Source organism: Solea solea, chromosome 2 (genome assembly GCF_958295425.1).
Source record: "Solea solea chromosome 2, fSolSol10.1, whole genome shotgun sequence".
Classification (NCBI taxonomy): domain Eukaryota; kingdom Metazoa; phylum Chordata; class Actinopteri; order Pleuronectiformes; family Soleidae; genus Solea; species Solea solea.
Genome location: NC_081135.1, coordinates 19,608,684 through 19,625,583, shown reverse-complemented (window position 1 = coordinate 19,625,583; position 16,900 = coordinate 19,608,684). Strand labels below are relative to the sequence as shown.

Below are 16,900 nucleotides of genomic sequence, written 5' to 3'. Positions count from 1 at the left end.
TTTCACTGCAGTATAACAGGAGGAACAATGTACTCATTTATTTCCCTACAGTGTATTTATAGGCCCTTGTATAATACACAGAAATGAGTAAAAAGAAAACTGAGGGCTGATTGTAAAGGTCTCCAAAACAAACATGTTCACACCAGGATTCTGGTCTGCAGAGAAAGACCAGCTGCCCCCCATCACTCGCCGGCCCGTCTCACTGGTGATGACCTCCTTGTTTGTGTGTTAGCGGCCGCGTGTGAAATGTGAAGTCGGCGTCACGAGGGACGCTTGACGCCGCCCCCCCACCCCCACATACCCCCGCCCCCCCCAGCCCGGACCTCGCAGTGGTGTCCAACAGAGACGTACGTTAAGGGGTGGAGTAAGACAGTTAAACTCACAGCTGTATCATCAACATGTTAACTTTATTTGAATTTGAAATACAATGAAGAGATGATTCGAGAAGCTATATAAGTTATCAGTGACAACAGACCTAGACACTCCATAGAGAACAAAAAGAACAAACACATTGTGAACATGGGACACTCCACCTCCTCCTCCTCCTCCTCGTCTTCCTCCTCTCCTGATTGTAACACATAAGGTCTAAACCGGTTTGCAGTTAAACGACTGACATCAGCTCATGTCTAGAGAATATACACAGGTGTTTCAGCACTGAAATTCAAAAGTCTTTAGGGAAAGTAACAAGAAAATTAGAAGTTATTATAAGTTTTTCTTCTCATCAGGATATCGTGTGACACACTCTAAAAAAAGTCTGTGTGTGTGTGTGTGTGTGTGTGTGTAGGCTCAACAGGGAATTGAGCCTTGTAATTAAACGGCGTGGAGATCTGGAAACACCGTGTCACGACTGATTGTTTCTTAAGCTGACACGTGATCATCCTTTTTTTTTTGTCTTTTCTTTTTTTTAAAGTATGGAGAGGTGTCGATTTTTCGAGTGTGTCTCATGACAAATGTACAGTAAATTCCAAGAAATATTACCTCTGTTACAAAGATTACAGTACTATCAACAGCAAAAAAAAAAAAGAAAAAAGAGTCATTTCTTCATTTTTGAAAGTGAAATGTTTGAGAAGTTATGTTTTCAAAACCAACTGGGCTTGGGTGAGTCAACCCTAGTATTTGTTCAGCACAATATAGGATTTATTAAATATCATAATTCCAGGACAAACATTTACATGCCTGCATGCTTTCTCACCAAAAATGGCAGCTATAGGAAAGAATGATGGCTCAGAAATAGAACAAAACAAAACTGTAGGTTTATATAAATTGTGGTATTGTTTGCCTAATAGCTCTACTGCATACACAATACCTCTTAACGTTATATACACATACCTTATCAATCCACTGGGGTTCGACAGAGGGAGTTTTCCTATCATTATCATCCAATCTTGTATGTACAACAATGGTAAAAAGGAAACTTGATTGTATTGTCATCTAATTTAGAAAACATTAAAATCAAAGCGTCAGTCTTCTCTTTTGACGAACGCGTGGATGGATTCACATTTTTTTTTTCCACGTGCTTCATCTCCACGCGTCATTTTTAGCTTCTCAAAATTCAATTTGAAATACAAAAAGAACCAAAACAAAAACAGAAAACTTCATTTCGAATTTCTTTTTCGAAGCTTTTCTCGCTGGCTGAGATACAGTATAAAAAATCTTCAGTGCTGTGAATTTATGCGTTTATTACCAACAGTGTACCACGGGTACGTTTTTACTGTGCTCAATATATACGTTTATCCTTCACGTTGGCCAATGCGCTAATGTCAAAACGTGCTTCATCAAACTACGTCACGTTGGCCGCTGTGACGATCTTATTCTACATTCACACACAATCTCTCCTCCAGCCTTTGGGTGAACACAGCATTTCCACTGAACTCCTACAAGCAGCTTGACTTCTTTCCACAATTAAATCAGCCTGGATAAGGGCTCTTGAGAATCTTCATGGGTTTTCTTTTCTTTCTCTCGTTCTACATCTTTTTTTTTTCTCTCTCTCATTTTTTTTTTCTCTCTGAAATTTTGATTTCCTCCGGCTCCTCGCGGCCTTATCAGTACATCACGGTGGTTTTCAGGAAGAGTCTTCCATCTGCAACAGAGGACAAACACACAGGAGCCAAAGATTAGCCAACAGCTGACAAAACAAACAAACATAGCAGTCAGAACGTGACGTTGGCGCCACTTCACTTTGGAAATATTGCCCCCGTGCTTTCAATTTCAGCAACATTACTATGGTTTTCATAAACCGTTTAAGAATAAGCTAAAGTTAGCAACCGTGGCGATAAGATTAAAAATCATCTGCAGTTGCTTGTGCTTCATTTTCTAAATTGCAACATTTAGAACCAAAAAAGTATGTATAAAATGTGACTTCATATTTGGTAACATCTTACATTCAGTAATAATAATATCATAAAAGTGATAATAGTGCGGCAATAAGGAGACAATGTGGTATTTTCATAGTCACAACTAGGTTGGAAATCAGTGCAATACGTTCATGTGAAATTCTATGTGTTTATATAAAAAAGACATAGTGGGTAATTGTCATAGTGTTACTTTCCTATTTCCTATTTCAAAACTCTTACCACATTGTTACCGTCCTGTCATTTAAAGTGTTGCCTAATAGTGAAATTGAAAACTGCTCCCTCGTCTGTATTTAAGCTTATTTTCAGTGCATCAGTCAGGACGTACAAATGTTATTACACTATTACATGCATACATACATTTTATCACCCGCTGAACACACTCTGTAAAAGCAGCTATGCCATGATAAGGTAAGCGATCAGCGTACTGCAAGTGTTTAAGACATCTCTATTGATACGCTTGTTTGAACATATTACTGCAGTCATGATGTAAAGTGCTCTCAGAGTGACATTTCCTGCATGGGAATAGTGTTTATTGAAAACAGCAGACATTCCTCCGCAGCGCTATCTCCACACACCTCCTAACACCTAACGAGCTTTGTCCATTTGCAGCGCTCTCGTCTGAGTGTTCGCCCGAGCGAGCAGCGCTGCACCGCCGCTGAGCTGGTAAAAGCATCTGTTAGGCACAGCTCAGGAGCATGTTTGACGTTTATTACCTTCACATTTCCTCTGCCGGAGAATGCTACAGTAATGCCTTTAAGGAGAACACCTCTCCATGGCTGTGCGCCTAAATAATTCACTGTTGAAGAGAAGCGCGCACACAGAGACATTTAGCGGCGCTAAACGTTGTCGGACATGACACGAGCGGTGTATGACATCAGAGAACGTGGTTAGGGTCTCTGTTCTTCAGAGGTGGGGAGCAACAGGACAATAAAAGATTCTTATTTTACTAGCCAATATTTAAACTTCTTTTTTTGCCAGTACTCCATCATCTAAATCACTTATTAATATATTAACAAGTAGTGTCTTTTTCCCCTTTTGCCTGTATTTTATGTACTGCATGGTGGAAACAACAAAGGCTTGTGTGTGTGTGTGTATGTACATATATATATATATATATGTGGAGGAGAAGGGGGGAGGGGGGGTGTACAAATACACAGACTAATTACCCAGCACTGCCGTCGGTCTCAAAGGCATTGCACTCCGGCTGCTTCTATTCAAGCAACAACTACTGAGTTCTGTGTAAAAGTCATTACAGCGCGGATGCCGCGGTGACGGCGGAGGCCGGGGATACGCCACTGGCGACACGCATGTGCTCAGACACGTCACACGCTCACCTCACAGTTGGACCACTTTGTAAGGGGTGTTAATGATAACAAACACAGTCTGATTATGGCGATACTTAATAAGCCGCGGAGAGGATGTTAGATTTCGCAGCATTTCACTCGCAAGACAATACATTTATCACGGACAAGACGGCGGAGGGAGGATTGATGACCGAGTCGCACGTCAAATCCATTTTCACGTCAGCGCGCGATAATATTGTCAAGCGTCTACTTTGTGGACAGGACAAGAGAAACCCGTGACATCTTCATTCAGTGTTTTGTGAAAGGCCGTCTCATTAAAATATGTTAAAACTTTACTATTTTCATATTCAAATCAAGATGAAAAGTTCATTAAAGAGAATAAATATTTCATTAGATGCTAAATAAAACAAAGGGAATTTTTGGCTTCTCTCAGCATAAAATTCCTTTGAAAGATTAATTAATACATGTAAATTATGCAAATTATGCCCATGCAAATATTTTATGAAGACAATTAAGGGATCCATTAATTACAGTCTTTTTTGCTTCAGTGACATTCATTCATTTAATTTTAATTTCACTTTAACTGTTTTGATGTTTAATCTTGCAACAAAGAACTTTATCTCTGTGCACAGGGTCGTGTAAACTTGCCGAACACATCGAGTGCGAAGCGGCAGGCAAGCAGAGAAGATACTGGGGGAAGATATTCGCATGTGCACCGTTGCCAGGCAGTAACTGGCGAGGTACAGTCCCAGTCGCTCTACTCGCCTGCCTGTGAAAAGAGCCACGTTCCCACTTGGACCTGATTCAAAACACTGTAAAAGCAATTAATAAACACAGACTGTGTTAATATCGCAGAATTAGAGAAGTGTGACAAAAGACAAATAGAAATAATTAGTTCTCTAAAATTATGCCCTCATTATTTTTTTTTTCCCACTCTCTCTCCATTCGCCTCCCTGAGTTTGGAGTTGTGAATATACCCACACATTTCTCTCGGCTTTCATGCGAGTGATAGGCTTGTTTTTTTCCCCCCTTCTGCTTGTGTAATTTATCAACATCATTTTTTGCCATTTGAGGTTAATTATACAGCGAGGCTTGCAGAGTAGAGCAGAGGAGACATGGGTGGCAGACAAATGCTTCTCTAATTGAACAAAAACACAAAGTGCTGTGCGTTATTCGGGTTTCCTCCTTCATTCTGCTCTTCGAGGCAATGATCAGGGTGATGGAAAGACCTCAAATATGATCTGTCCTATACGCAGCGATTGATTTAAGAAAAACGAATCAAATTTTGCTTCACGCCAACCTAAACGATACGTTTAAGCAGGACAAAGGCGGCGTGATGTAAAGCTTTAACACGTTTAATTTGATACAATTAGACTACAAAGAGGCTCTTCATTTAAGTGTAAAATGTTCCGATATAAAACGGCTAAATATACTCATTTGGCATTAAAGAGGGGGCTATAATTATGCTGTATCTGGAATTTATCTTTCTTTTTAAATGATGACATGGATTTTTTTTTTTTTGGACATCAAACTGTTTCAGTCCCCTGCAGTGACCGGATGACATTTAATTAGGGAGGAGTCGTTGGTTCAATTGGCACCTTTTCTGTCTTTATTGGCCTTTCACAAAATACCGGTAGTATGTAGTAATAATAATAATAATAATAATAATAACACGAGTAGATTCATCAAACATCAAAGAACTAAAAGGGGACAAAGTTATTCACGCACACAGAGATGAATATTTTCCCCACTTTTCACAGCAAATTACACGGAGCATTTTCCCCAGATAAAGTGGGACCTCTCCTGCTGATAAGGTGGGTTCTGAGCGGGCGCAGCTGAGGCGCATTAAAGGAAGACGTTCGAGCAATAATGAGGATATTCAACCTCTGCAAGGTGTCTTGTATCTGGGTAAACACAGATAGCAGACAGTCTACAGAGGTTATCACTAGCGCACCCTTCCCCAAACACATACTGCACCCCCAAGGCTAACAAACAAACAAACCATTAAAAATGTACAAGGCTTATTCATAAAATGGATTGATTTGCACCGTTTATTACTATCAAAGGGGGGATTCCACTGCTTTTTGTGGTTTTATGACTCATTAATGCTTCCTGGGCTGTAAACAAACCACTTCTTTTACTCTTTCTCTGCATCCTTACGGCTTACATGTTGTTACTGTTTCACTTGCACAGACTGTGCACATTTTTTTCTAAATAAAAAAAAAAGAAAAACGAGAGAGATCTGTTTCCTAAAGGAATCATGGCCACTTAAAGTCAAGTAAAAGAACAATATTATTCCTACAGAAAACCAATGATCTTGACCCAGTGCTGTGGCCCAGATGGTGAGCTGTATGCCTGAACAGCAGGCACAGAAACACTAATGTTCATAAACTGAAGCAGTGTGCGTGTGTGTGTGTGTGTGTGTGTGTGTGTGTGTGTGTGTGTGTGTGTGTGTGTGTGCATGTGCGTGTGTGTGTAATGGTGAGCAAGAAGAGAGAGAACAGGAAGGAGGGGGCAGAGAGAAAGAGAGCAAGAGTGAGAGCCAGAGAAAGAGAGAGAGAGATTTATTGTCTCATCTGAGCCCCTGTACCTTGTATTGTCCTTTCAGCATCTGTTCTTCCACTGCTGCGGTCACTCTCCATCTCAGGGGTCAGGGAGTCTGAGAGAAGAGAGGGATCACCACCGTTAAACATCCCTGACATCCACCTATCACGACGGCCGCTCCACAGCATCGTTCATTCAAAACAAGGCGCTGAGCCTTCAAGCTATAGCTCTTCCTCGCGTGTGTGCATTGGGTGAATTGTGTGATTAACAAGATACTCAAATCCTTGATGTTACACTTCGGGATAATTATCCATTAAAAGTGCTCAACCGTGAATTCTATTGTTTGCCGACATAAAGGCAGCAACGTGCTGCTAGTAAAAGGTGTCAAAGGTAACATTTGTATGAAATATTCACAGTTATATTAGGATTTTGTTTCACTGTCCTGTACAGATGTAACACTACTATAGTGCACGGCTACAGTTGTTTAAGTGTCTTCTGAAAAATCATATTGGACATTTGTCCCACAAAACATTTCAAAGACTTGGACGGTTAAAAAAAAATAAGCAATAGTGTCTCACTGTGGAGCTTCTGACCGTTGAGTGAACGCATGCTGTCAGAGGGTGAGGGCTGCTTCAGTGTCTGCTCAGCCTGCTCTCTCCTCTTGGATTCGTACTCCAGAGCTTCTTGGAGTTTCCTCTTGGCCTTCTTCTCCTTCTTGAGACGCTTCTGAATGATTGCTACGAGGGGCACAAAGAGCACAGTTTTAATTAGACCAGACTTATTTTGACTGATTAATGTAGCTATCACATTGTGGTGGGAAAACGACGATGATCGCCTCATTAAAAATAGAAGCAAATCTAGCAAGCGGTAATAAAAAAAAAAAGCCAAATCAATTAAAGCTAAATATTTTATAATATATAAAGATCTTCCCCATAACACAAAATCTTAGCAAATACTGACTGTGGCTTTGCAAACTGCTGGAGGGAATTAAAGCAAATTGAAAAATTTATTGGGATATTTTTCATGAATTTTTCTCATTAAACATAAACGGCACAGTTAGCATACGAAGCTGATGCATTTAACATGAGAGTGAATTTCTCTAAGTTAATGTGTATTTCCAATTATGTTAACTGACTATTAGAAAGAAAACTGGTGCTAAGCAGATTATGTACAACCAAGGAAATAGACAGCAACTGCTGTCACGGTTTAAATAACATTTAACATGCAGAACTGTGCATGTGTGTGTTCAGGAACCATTGCATCTACATGTACAAAGACCTATGAGGAGCTGCAGTGTACACACACACACACACACACACACAGCTGCCTGCAGGTAGGTTTCAGTGCCAGGTAATCATCAGGCAGTACCTCTGTTCTTCTGCTCCATGGCGAGCTGCTTCTCCAGAGTCTCCCTGAGCTCCTTCTCTCTAAACAGCTCCATCTTCAGCTCCGTCTTCTCCAGCTGCACCTGCTTCTCCTGAGCCCGTGCGTTGTCAATTGCCACTTTGAGCAGGCCCTGTACACACACACACACACAAACACACATGAATATATGTATATACTGTATACACAAAGAGATATAGAAAAAAAAAAAGGGAGGGTGGGGGGAGCAGGGTAAGAGAGGAGATGTGAGCTATTTAAGGGCTTTAGGATGAAGTGACAGCAAACCAGACTGAAAGTGTGTCACAGCGTTTCTTTGGACTGCCCACACAAGTGAAGCAGAAGAGAAGGCCGAGCTGAAAACTGCTGCATGACTTTTTTGTAGATTGTAGACACACGTACACATCTCTGGTCTCAGAAACCTAATAAATACAACTAAATCACTCAAACTTTAAATACTTTTTACCTGTTTGATATGATTTATATTTAACATTATTTTCACTTAAAATACAGTATATAAGTACACTTAAGTATTGTTCAATTAATGTATATTTAAGTAAAGCAACGGTGGAAAAAACATCTGCCCAAATAATTTTCAGCCAAAGGCTGCACTGACTTTTAAAGTTCTGCATTGGCATCAGTCAAGGAAAAACCCATATTGGTCGACCTTTACTCCTGTTAAAATGTATTAGCACATTTAATCAGTAAAATACGTTTCTTTAAATAACGATGAAGAAGAAGAAGAAGAGCTATGACGTGAGAGTGCTGGATGATTCTGACCCCTTTTGGTCAAAGCTGTGAAACACCACATGCTGGAGCTATGGGAACCAGCTCTAAAATAAGCCTTGCTTTATTGGGAGATGTAAGATGAAGTAGCTCTCGGACAAAGCCCCAGTCTGTTAAGTAGAGGGTAAAGAGTTTATATGGGCTAGGTCAGCTTCTCCACACTGCATTTTAACTCCTTATATGTCATACTCATCCCTTTCAACTCCACAGTTGACAGCTGTAACCGGGCGAGTAGAAAATCACAGTCTCTGTCTCTGTGGCATTTTCAAGCTCCTCACCGAGGCAGGAATGAATAATATGAATGACAAGTATCTCATCATGTATCAATTACATTGCTGCCATTTCAAATGTACTCCTGACAGCCCTAAACAGAAAGACGCTTTGTTATCGCGTGTGCGCTTTACAATACGGCGGCCATTTTCATTACAATTATTCCCGACACACGTGCAATTATATCAAATGCACTGGGCTATATCTTACTAATTGTTGATTCTTCTGACCCCAATTTAGACTAAGTTGCTTTATCTTAATTTTCTGCTTGGTTTCATTTGGTTGATATGTATATAAATATTCAAGGCAAAGATCATTATCAAAAATGACTTACTGGGGTGGTGGGAGCTAGTGACGGGTTTACTTGTGGCTCTCTAATTACCACGCAGAGCAAAAGGAGACGCAGGACTCTGATGCCAATGGTACAAGTGCAATGAGCAGGGCAGCAGTGTACACACACCATTAAACTCAGGCAGACGGCAAATACATTCATCTTTCTGACTGAGGATGTCGGAGCTGAAGCCTTTAAGTGGCACTCTTGATATGATTCATCTGAATAAATGTCTGTTCAGTCACTATCTTTCGCCAAATGAGGTAATACAGTGGTCACTAAGCCTATGACTTGCACAGGGAAGTATTGCAATATTTATATAGTTGCACGGAGTAATGGAACTAGAGGGAAAAGCCATAGTGGGCAGTAAGGGGAAGAGCTGCAGGCAACAGACTGCACACCTCTAACTTCTCAGTGAGGTAACCTGCTGTTTGCTCACTCCTGCAGCGTGCAGCATAAAATCAGATCATTGTTGCACACAGAATGATGACAAATACTGATGTAAAGATACCGGCCTGCACCACCGATATTTGAATGGCAATCTGAATAATTGGGTATAATTGGGATACGTGTATATTCACAAACTGAGTGTATTTGTCTTAAATGTGCTCATCGACACTATTGTTGTGTCGAGAACATGGGCAATGGTCACTTAATTCTGGCAAAAATGACTTTAACCTACTTTATTTTAGCATAAAAAGCTGCATAGTTGTTCATTATTTAGTAGCCAGACTGGATCATTAACCTTATGGAGCTTTGGTGGTTAAAAACATTAAATAAAGGTTTTGAGATTTAATGATTTTATTCTGAAATCACTATGCATACATGCAATTAAAGACACCTGCTTGGTGTTCTTTTTTTCCCCCATAATTACTGATGACAAGATGGATAATCATTACATTTCTGAATAATCTTTGCTTTGTTGGCGCTGCCACAGCAATGCTGACAGTGAGGTAACTCAAAATTCTGGTTAAAGAAAACCGTTTTCAAACACCGGGCTGTTTTTGTAAGGTCAAATTTCTAAGGTGAAAACTTAAATGCCCTTATTGACAGTTGGACAAATAGTTATTACTGTCCAAGACTGGCCTTAGGTATACAATACATGTTTTTTTTTTCCCCAGACATCCATGAGGATGACAAGATGGTGGAAGTCGTATAAGAATGTGAACACTGTGTCTTTTTATGGGGCCCAACAACACAGTACCTGTATGTTTGTGAGGAGAGTCTCTATTGATGACAAGCCATCTGGGAAAAGAAATGGTGAGGGAAAGCCAGGGGGTAGAGCCTGACCAGCAAACGACAACCTCTCGTAGCTGTCTCTTGCTGTCGGGGTGCACATCAGGTTTTCATCTGCAAGAAAAAAAAAAAACAGTAGCAATTGATTAATCGCACAACAATACAAACTAATGCAACGACACAATAGGCTAAGAGGAGAACATGTGAGCAGTCTTTAGCCATGCTGACACATGCTGACCCTAACGTGAACCAGTAGCAACAACTGGTATCAGTGTATTGATCTCTAGCAGCCAATCCCTGCTCTCACCTCTTCTTGGAAATATAGCGGCTAGCATTTTAGAGATTCCTTTATTGCTTCTTCTTGTCAGGGTCTGACTGTGGGGTTAAACAATATCAACCACGACATAAATCCAGCTTCATTTAAAACATGTCATGCGGACTTCAAAATCAGAAGCAGGCCCGCAGTTTGACCCCAGAGGTTTGGGCTTTCCTTTGTGTACGCACGCACGACTGCCTGTCAAACCTAAGATGACATCATACTCCATTCATCACCGGCAGAGGGGTAGGGCCCTGCCATCTGCTGTCCAGCCTCCTCACCAGGCCTCAGAGGAGGAAAGAGGAGCAGAAAGGGAGGGAGGGGAGGGAGGTGGATAGAGAGAAAGCAGGAGGCAAAGCAGCAAACACAGATACAGCCTGGCAAAACTAAAACAGTGTGTCACACACACTGCCCGTTCGTTGTCCCATCAGATCCGACACATGTTTTTGTCCAGTGAGCCTTTGTCAAGCCAACAGTTTGTTAAGTGCTATCATCTTGCAGACGGACAGTTTATTAAACACATCCAGTCTAAAATGGTCTCCATAGGAAGTCTGCAGCATCAGCTGTTTAATTGTTAATTTAATCAAAGTAGGAGAAAAAAGTTTTATTTGTAATGTGGAACCCCGGCTGTGTTGAGCACAGCACCTCGCTCTGCTCTCATCCACTATTCATATCTGTTTATGTGGCAGCCTGAATCTTGTACATACAGCGAGTGGAGCTGAACAGCCCTGCCTCTCCCTCCCATCAATATTCACCGACGCCAGCCAAGTGCTGGGAACAGCTGGTCTTACATTAATTAGTTTAAAGTATTTATTTCACCCATCCTCAGAGCAGATTGAGCAAAAACATTGGAGATTATTTCAAGCATCTGCAAATGCCCTGGAAACATCTCTGCGCCAAAAGTCGAGTGTTAGGATTCACAGTTTAGGTTTGTAATTTGGAGAATGTTTTTTTTCCCCCTCTCTGAGAGGGGAAGACGGTGAAATATGCACCGCTGGTCCGTGGAGAGAGTAAACAACCTTTCTCCTTTTTCAGATGGAGTTCACTCCTGTTGATTAATTAGAATGGATGGTTGCCTAATGGATTAAAATTTGTTTATAATTTGACTTCATAAAAATAATGAATTGCCTACTTTTAAGAAGCCACTCCTGTGGTAATTTGTTTTGTCTGGTGCAGTCCTGTCCGCGTTTTGAGGTGGGCGTCTGGGTGGCGATATAAACTGCACTCTCCTTACGCAGTGGCAAAACATGAAAGTCCCATTTTATCTCAATAAAATAACTAATCAAAGATCAAAAGCATTACAGTTGGCTCCAGCTCAGGTTGATATAGATGTATTGCATGCATTATATGCAGGCATCACCCACCTCCAATAAAATCACCATAACAACTAGAGACGTTAGTAGACCTCGGGGAAAGGTCTGCTGTTGTAGCTTTGTAATTGATTTGTACTGTAGGCACTTTGTCCCTTATTTAGTGTTGGCATTAATCATAAATCATTGCTTTAACAAACTCCGGCTTCCCACTCAGCAGGCCTCCCCTCCAACACAATGTTGGATCACACAGAATATTTGATGGCTTTGTTGCAGGGGAAACAACCTGTCATGCTCTGGGAAAAGCAAACAGCATGTTTTGTTCGACAGACTCCAACTACCGTACAGCACCTCTTGTCAGATAACATTTCCACCAGGAGCCATGCATAAATAGTGGCACTTTCAAAAAAATAAAAAAAGTAAAAAAGAAATGGGAAGCTAATAAGTGACTAATTCAATCAATATAATCAAAGCTGGCTTAATGGAACTCAAATGTAAATTCTAGCAAACATGATCTAGATCTGTACTTTCTGTGCTTTTAATGTTATCACCTCACCACACCCCCCCTCCATTTTTCCGGTGCTTGGCTGCAAATGCTGGCATGTGTTTGCGTGTTTATTTCTCACCATCACTCCAGAATCATTGACTTCAACTTAATTACAGCGACAGGCGTTGGAGTGATGGGGGCCAGTGGAATGGAGTACTCTGTTTCCAGGTGATATTTCTCCGCTAGCAAGGCTGCCAACAGCAGCTGTGACAGCCTCTTGTGCTTACCGTACGGTAAAGGTACAGTTAAGGCCCAGCCTATGAAATACTGCGTGGAAAAACACTCGCAGGTCACCCCTGTCACAAATAACATTTCATGCACAACTGTTTCGGCGGATAATAGGAGCCACAAATAAAAATGGGACGCTGTAAATACAATGCATTCTGAATGAAATGCCATAATTTAAAACAAAGTCCCCCTCCTCTCTCCATCCTCCTCCTCCACCCTGCTCTCAATAGCTGCAGAGGGAGTCCTTGACAGTGTGCTAGCAATGATGAATCACCTATCCAGTTAATTTTCTCACTCCTCATGTGTTGTGCTGCTAAAACAGGGGCCCAGGAATTGACTTGACAAACTATGAATGTAAAAAATATCACTTGGAGGGATCTGGGCTTATCTCCAATTTACATGTTATTAGATTTGTGTTGCAAGCGGCACTTGGACCTAGCAAAGCTGAGGCAAAAAAGATGGGGCACATGATAACCAGAGATAAAACATGTCTAAAACCCACTTGAAAGGCTTTGAAATATTTGATGGAAAGTCACAGGGAGTGGGGAGAAGCAGAGGAAACTGGCCTGATTTAAAATGTGACAGACACACATTGCAATCTGTGGTAAATCTAGAAGAAACCTTGGGAAATTTAGCTGCAATCTCTGGATAAATAGCTGTAATTGACCTTGGGAGTTGAAAATGTGCCATATGTTTCTGGTTCCTGTGTTTGAAACTGGGTCCCTCAGGACATTTCAGCAGAGTCCTCACACGAAGGCAGCGTGAGCGGGAGGAGAGGAAGATACAGAAAGACATGCAGGGAAAGAGAGAGGAGAATGAGAAGGACGCCAGGACTGAGAGATAGATGGTTGAAGACAGAAGATGGATGGACAGATAGGTGAGGTAAAGTCTAAGGAAAAGGATGTTGGAATAAAATGGGTGTGTATAGAATGAACGGCTGACAGAGAGGAAGAAAAATAGGAGCGAGGGGAAGAGAGAGGGAATGCAGAGGTACATTTGGCCGGCCAGTCACTGTGATATATTGACAGGTGAAGCCTTTGTCCTTGCAAACCTCTGTTCCTCCCAGCAGGAGAACTGAATGCTAAACCTGGCGGTTGTCAGCACAGCCAACACAAAGCAGTGCATTGCTTTTCACTGCACAATTACATTTGATTTGACCTGCCAGGGATGCGGCGAAACCAGCCTCCTTCAAATGGAGTAGTTATGACCTCTCGGACAGCCATTAGCAGCTAACACAGCATTATTTCACCTGCACTTAAAAGCACTGGATTTGGAAAATCTTGTCAAGGGAAATATCTGTCTTCTGGTACAAATGCAGTGATGCAGAGGTGGGCAAAAAAAAAAGTAGCTGTATGCAATTTGAGCACTTAAAAATACATGAGCTTGTCTGGCTTATCTTGCAAATGATGTCTGCACTCGGAATTCAAAACTAAAACAAATTCAATTTCAACTGTCTGTGGCCTATGTCACAGGCTTATTTTTTTGATATAATTGAACATATTATTTAGTATTTTTAAATCAAACTATCTGCACAGTTGTGAAAGCAGCTTTCCGAGTTATAAAAATGTGTGTGTGTGTGTGTGTGTGTGTGATGCACAAAGAGAAACAATGTGCACAATAATATGTAATCACACTAGTGGAGGGTAAGATGCAAAGTGAATGTGTGTGATGAACCGTACAAGACGGATTTCTTTGGAGTGACACTTGCATATGTGCCATGTATTTGTGTGTGTGTGTGTAATGTAGTGTATACACTAAAGGAAGAGGAAACACACATGCATGCAGATTTATGCAAACAAAAACCTTCAAACACAAACACACCCATTGCACACATGCATGACACACACACACACACACACACACACACACACACACACACTAATGTGCCCTCATCACATTTAAGCTAATTTCCTTTTCATCACGGAGAGAGGAAAATGAGTGTTTGCCCCATCCCTGCTGGGGGACAAAGTCAAGAGCCCCGGTCGGTTTGGGCTAGATTAACAGGTAACATTTGGCTCCCACTCTCTTATCACAGCATGAAAATCAAACCGCATGTTTTCCTCTATCGCTCTCTCTTTCTCCCCTCCCTAATGTTCCCTTCACTTAGAGATGAAATCGCTTGATGCACAAACCCATTTGGAGAAAGGAGAGAAGGTGAGCGGGATAATCAGGCTGGCCACTGGGCCGTGTTTCCTAAATGCTCTCCAAAACATTACTGTGCACAGGCATAAAATTAGCACCAGGACCTTAAAATGTTGACATTTAGCATGACTTTTTGGAGAGTGACACCCTCATATTTTCTTGTAGGATATCATTAAATTTCAACTGCCCTATGGCTGTGCCTTTCCATTAATAACCAATTCAGTGTGTCACTTCTCCCACTCTCTCACACACACTCTCTCTCTTGCCACCTTTTTAAAGTAATGAGTCCATTGCTTTGCCTTAATAAATTGAATCGTATTCTCAAGGCCATATGAAGATAGAGCCACAGATGGACAGGCTGTGTGGAGGAAATAACCATAAATCCTTTACTGTCAGAGAGGCAGTCTGAGGTGACAAAAGACCATCACAATGCTCAATTGGGATCTCACTGAGATTAGAAAAGACACGATGAAATGTTGAATCTCTGTTAAAACCAGCTTTTCCTGGCACAGATAAAGAATAATTCTTATTACTTTCATTGCTCAGAAAAAAGCTAATGATTACATTGAAGAATCAAATCATGCATGGAGAATAGAAATGCTGACAGATGACGTCCGTAATGTTCTGCAACATACAGTTTTTGTATAACAATAACACAGCGTGGAAAATTATGAACTATAAATTGCACTTGTGCTTTACTATGATATTTGGCAAAGAGTTAAAATAGATTTCATCATGTGTTAAACTGTGAGCTGGAGGAAAAGGGAGGGAGACAAAAAAAGAAAAGCTGCGAGAAAGAGAGAGAGAGAAATAAAAAGAAACTGAGAGCAAGAGGCATGGGACCAGAATCCATGTTGACTTCCATTCAGGAGGAAGATATCTTGTCTTTTTATGCGGCCCATGTCATATTTATTGCATAAAGGTCAGAGTGTTCATTTGTTCAAAGTCAGCGTTTTCCCTCTCTCCTCTCCTCCATGTAATAAATGCAGAGGCTATGTCATTATCGGACCTCTGAGGATTACAGGCTTGGCTGACTGTGATGACTGCATAAAAGCACACAGGACTTTTGTTTCTGCCAGCGCACCTTCAAATGAGCTCTTAAAGTGAACAGTAGTGGAGACAAAATGGCATTTTGTGGACAGACGATCACAGTTAGTGTGGTCCAAACTGAATTGGACAAGGTGATTAAAGGTCAGAGATCACAGCGCTAAATCCACAACCTTAGTTTTTAGATTAACAAGGAGGGTAAGGTTCAGGCTGGAGGGTAAAAAAATACTTCAAAGCTCAAAAGAGGAAATGACAGCGGCACAGACTTCAATAGATTTGTGTAATTCACATATTGACAATATGAGCGCAAACTGTCAAGAAGATAATACTCGGGGAAGGACATTATAGGGAGTCACTTTGAAGGTGTTTAGATTGTCTTTGCATATTGACTTCTGTTGACCAGATCCATCTATTGACAGAAGAATCCCAGAGATTAAAATTGACTCAGCTATTGATGGGGTATTTTGCGTGAATGGTTCCCATTTCACATGGGGATCATTTGTACTGTATACGCCACTAATCTCTCTGACCCACTAATCATCAAGCCATTTATTTTCCTCTCTTTGTTGAGTTCTCCTTTGTTTAGCATTTATTAATTCATTAGAGCAACTTCTCATGCAGCTTAACTTAGACAGTGACTGGGGAGTCCTGTTTCTTCCCGATAGCAGTGTGCATTCCAGTGAAATATGCCACCGAATATGCACCCAGCATCACAACACACACACCAATTACATATTGATAATTAAGCATTCAAACAAACAAACAGAGAGGAAATCCCCCATAATCACCAGGTTTTAATGGAACAAGTATTAGCTTGGTGTGGTTGGCCAGATAGCCTGCTGTTAGATCATAGTTTCACTGGGTTTGGAAAGGGGAGGGACAGAGACACACTTCGGTGTCATTGCCTGGCATTGCAATCCTATAGGGAGAGCCTGTGCCATTCTGTCAGTGCTGAGCGGGCGTTGACAGCGGCTGCACATACTGAGCTGCTTTTAAATCGACGATGAGAGAACAAAAGAGAAAATGGGAAAAGCAAACTTTGAAAAGGCCCGGCTTAGGAGAACTTGCACCGTGGCAGCCTGGTGTAGAAGCTCAAAATGGATGC

At 41.2% G+C, this 16,900-nt stretch overlaps 1 protein-coding gene across 7 annotated transcripts in view; it reads right to left on the bottom strand.

Moving 5' to 3' along the window:
* Positions 1-388: 388 nt before the first annotated feature.
* Positions 389-16,900, bottom strand: part of dachd (dachshund d) — an 88,772-nt gene continuing 72,260 nt past the window's right edge. For 5 of the 7 annotated variants that reach the window (XM_058622410.1, XM_058622414.1, XM_058622409.1 and 2 more), the window contains exons 7-11: positions 10,174-10,319; positions 7,571-7,718; positions 6,781-6,939; positions 6,249-6,317; positions 389-2,080 (exon numbers count right to left, since the gene is read on the bottom strand). In XM_058622410.1, the coding sequence (XP_058478393.1) occupies positions 2,043-2,080; positions 6,249-6,317; positions 6,781-6,939; positions 7,571-7,718; positions 10,174-10,319 (560 nt within the window). In that variant the 3' untranslated portion in view covers positions 389-2,042. The remainder of the gene's footprint in view (positions 2,081-6,248; positions 6,318-6,780; positions 6,940-7,570; positions 7,719-10,173; positions 10,320-16,900) is intronic. The other 2 variants (XM_058622413.1, XM_058622416.1) reach the window with 1 other exon arrangement.